Source organism: Aplysia californica, unplaced genomic scaffold (genome assembly GCF_000002075.1).
Source record: "Aplysia californica isolate F4 #8 unplaced genomic scaffold, AplCal3.0 scaffold00165, whole genome shotgun sequence".
Taxonomy (NCBI): Eukaryota; Metazoa; Mollusca; class Gastropoda; order Aplysiida; family Aplysiidae; genus Aplysia; species Aplysia californica.
Window position 1 is genome coordinate 858,672 of NW_004797435.1, and position 3,135 is coordinate 861,806.

Here is a 3,135-nt window from a genome sequence, read left to right on the forward strand (position 1 = left end):
CCCCCCCTCCCCGTAGAACATTACTTGTATATGTAAAGAATGTTTTTCCTGTATGAAGATTTCCCTGATGAGAACTCTTGATATCCACTGTGCCAAATTAACAAAGTACATTTTTATTAAACAGAAGAATCGAAATGTCGTAATGAAAACTGCCCTCTTTAAAAATGACTTTGCTTTTAAAAATCTTTCTTTTTTCCGTTCGTCTTCTTTGTAAAATTTGTTTGTTTGTTGTTGTTTTTTTGCTTTGTTTTAGTAAACGTTTTACAGCATTTGCAGCACAATAAGTTCACGCAAGTGCCGAAGTTTAGAAGTGTTACAAGAGAATAACAAATACGAAAATGAAGAAGGAGAGATGAAGACGATAGATGTTTGATAGGAAAAAAAGGAGCAAACCACACAAAGCACCCGCCAACCCCCCACTATTCCTCTTTCTATCGTCCCCGCTGTGACTAGATTCTCTTACTTGTACTGTTAGCTTTCCGGCCACTAACGGCGAAGACCCCAACCAATTCATTCTGTTTGGCAGTCTGTTGTTATACCAAGACTTTCCCAACCCACCACTTAGTCTGTTGATCTCGAATTCCTTTTCACGAAGCCAACACAATGCCCCCATGGGGTCTACTGTGTCGAATGTTTATCACTTCAGCATGTTCCATTGGCTGCGTGCCTTCAGTGTGTTTGCACTTTTTATTGTCGTCAGATATCTAGCCGAAAACGTATCAATAAAATCTGGCCAAATGCCACCGTGGCGTTTTTATTCGTAAATACAACGTGCGAGGTGTGTCCAATTACCTTATAAAAAGCAGTCACTTTATCGAGTGTAGCTAGATCTAGCTAGCAGAGCCAGTTTGCTAGCTAGCTAGCTAGTCAGATAGAAGATAGACAGATAGATGGGTTGTTAGGTAGACGACCAAACTGATATAAAACCCCCAGGAAGAGAGCAAAAATAGGGAGGGGAAAAATAAACAGGAGGTGGGGGTGATAATAGAATGTAAAGCGGTGTACAGTGGCAGACAGAACACAACTGCTGTCAAGAAAGACTGATCGGGAATCATTGAAAGCACCTTGGCAGACACAATGAACGAAAGATCGAAAAAAAAAAAGACCTAACATATTTAGAAATCAAGGGTGTTTATGCTAGATTATTTAAACATGTCGATCTACACATGGCATTCCAAACTCTTACGAAGGACTGTCCGATACTCAGCCCTTTATATCTTAGGACTGGTATCACAACAACAGACACCAGTAACAGCCCTCGAAAAGCCGTGCAAACAGAAAACAATAAGTGTGTCAGGAGTCTTAGCCAAACTCGCTTGAGTGGAAATCGATATTTGAATTCACAATCCTTGAGCTCAATGATTTATGAGCTTTGCTTTACAAGACAGTGTGTATGGGGGTTTTTTCTTCTCGTCACAGCTTTGAACACGACAACTTGGTTGGTATCATGCTGGTCTTCGGTGTAGATTATCCTGGTTTCAATCCGCAACGAGGCGTCCGTGGTCTTGGGTTGTCTGGGAAAATTTCAATAAACTCTTTCAACTTGGTTCTATCGGAACAAGACTATCTTCGAAGGTTCCACCTTGTAAAAATGTTTAGGGACTAAAAGGACATAACTACACGTGCTACATTATCTTATCCTATATAAAAGATAATGTTATCCTTGTAGAGTTCTCTTACGTCACGGTAACCATTGTTTATTTCCGTCGTATATTTTTACTCAATTCTTCAATAAATCAAGAAAATTTTATTTTAAAAGCTGTTCAACACAGCGTTAATTTGTTCAAGCGGAGTGCTTCAATAAGGACATTTAAGAAAAGCAAAGGAGTGGGGCGGGGTGCAATAGATCCTAAAGCAGTATAAAGGATACGTAAAATAATAGTAAATTTATTGATCTTCAATACAATAATGATCCACATCAGACGGGCAAGTAAAATTAATAGCCTACAATAGTATGCTTTATAAAGACGTCCTTCTAAAACATGCGAAATTTTAAAGTTCACTAAAATAAAACATGATTAAATGTTTGATTTTAATACAAATTCTTGAGTATTGTTGTAAATGCCGTTTTCATAGCACCAAACCGACCATAAAAAACAAACAAACAAACAACAGAACAAAACAAAACGGAATAAAGAAACAAACAAAAGAAAAGAAAAAATCCCCCCAAATTCACAGTTTTTTAAGCAGTCTACTATTGTGAAAAATATCAAGGGTTAGTTATTAAAACAAATGTCTTGCACGAAGTGGAAGTTCACTTTTCAGGTTCGATTAGCATGGTTAAGTAAAACACTTTGAACCTTTGACCACACTAACACAAACGCGATAGCGATTACAAAAGTATGGTATAGGAAGCTCGTCGACTGAGCAAGAAAATTATACAACCTTTTATATGATTATGATTGGGAGTCAGACTGCTCCTTACGCCTTTAACGTAATCATTAGTGAGTCTATTGAAGAAGTAATACAAGTGCAACGCTGCCATCAGTTACTGCATCACAGTGTATTAGCTCATCTCGTATCGTCCCATAACATTACTGTGCTGATGATGTTGGTTCGAATGCCTGGCAAGGCGTTCTTGAGCTTGGCTTAGTGAGTTTTCAAGGCTCTCAGCTGATATGGCTCGGTCAAATCGGAGGTGGACATTCAGTTCGGAGGTCTCCCCCTCTTTTTTTTCTTCCAACAATAATATCAGAAATAATAATAATGGTAAAAAGTAAGTAAGTAACGTGTTTATTCGGTGTTTAAAGCCATTGGCCGTGGATCATCACATGAAACACACATTTTACAGAAGAGACTTCAATGACTCCAGCATAAATCATAAATGACATACATATCAGCAACATAAAATCTGATTGTAAAAAGTAACAATCTACGGACTCAAAATACACTGTATTGTGAAATATGCATTTATCATTCCCAGGATTTTTCACCTTGTTCGGCCTTCTGGATTTGACGTTTGCTCCAGCGTTGTTGGGCTTGACTCTTGTGTTGATCCAGAACCCCAGTAAAATGTCACAGCTGTCCGTCTTCAGGTAATGTTTTCATGTTGGTGTGTCTGAGGGAGACTGTGGGTGAGTGGGAGGGGGTGACCCTGTGTGTATGTGTGTGTGTGTGTGTGTGTGTGTGTGTGTG

General features: G+C 38.8%; 1 protein-coding gene across 1 annotated transcript in view; it reads left to right on the forward strand.

Moving 5' to 3' along the window:
- Positions 1-2,923: 2,923 nt before the first annotated feature.
- Positions 2,924-3,135, forward strand: part of LOC101864460 — a gene marked incomplete at its 5' end in the record, with an annotated part of 16,315 nt that continues 16,103 nt past the window's right edge. The window contains 1 exon segment of the mRNA XM_013082250.2: positions 2,924-3,035. Coding sequence (XP_012937704.1) covers positions 2,924-3,035 — 112 coding nt within the window.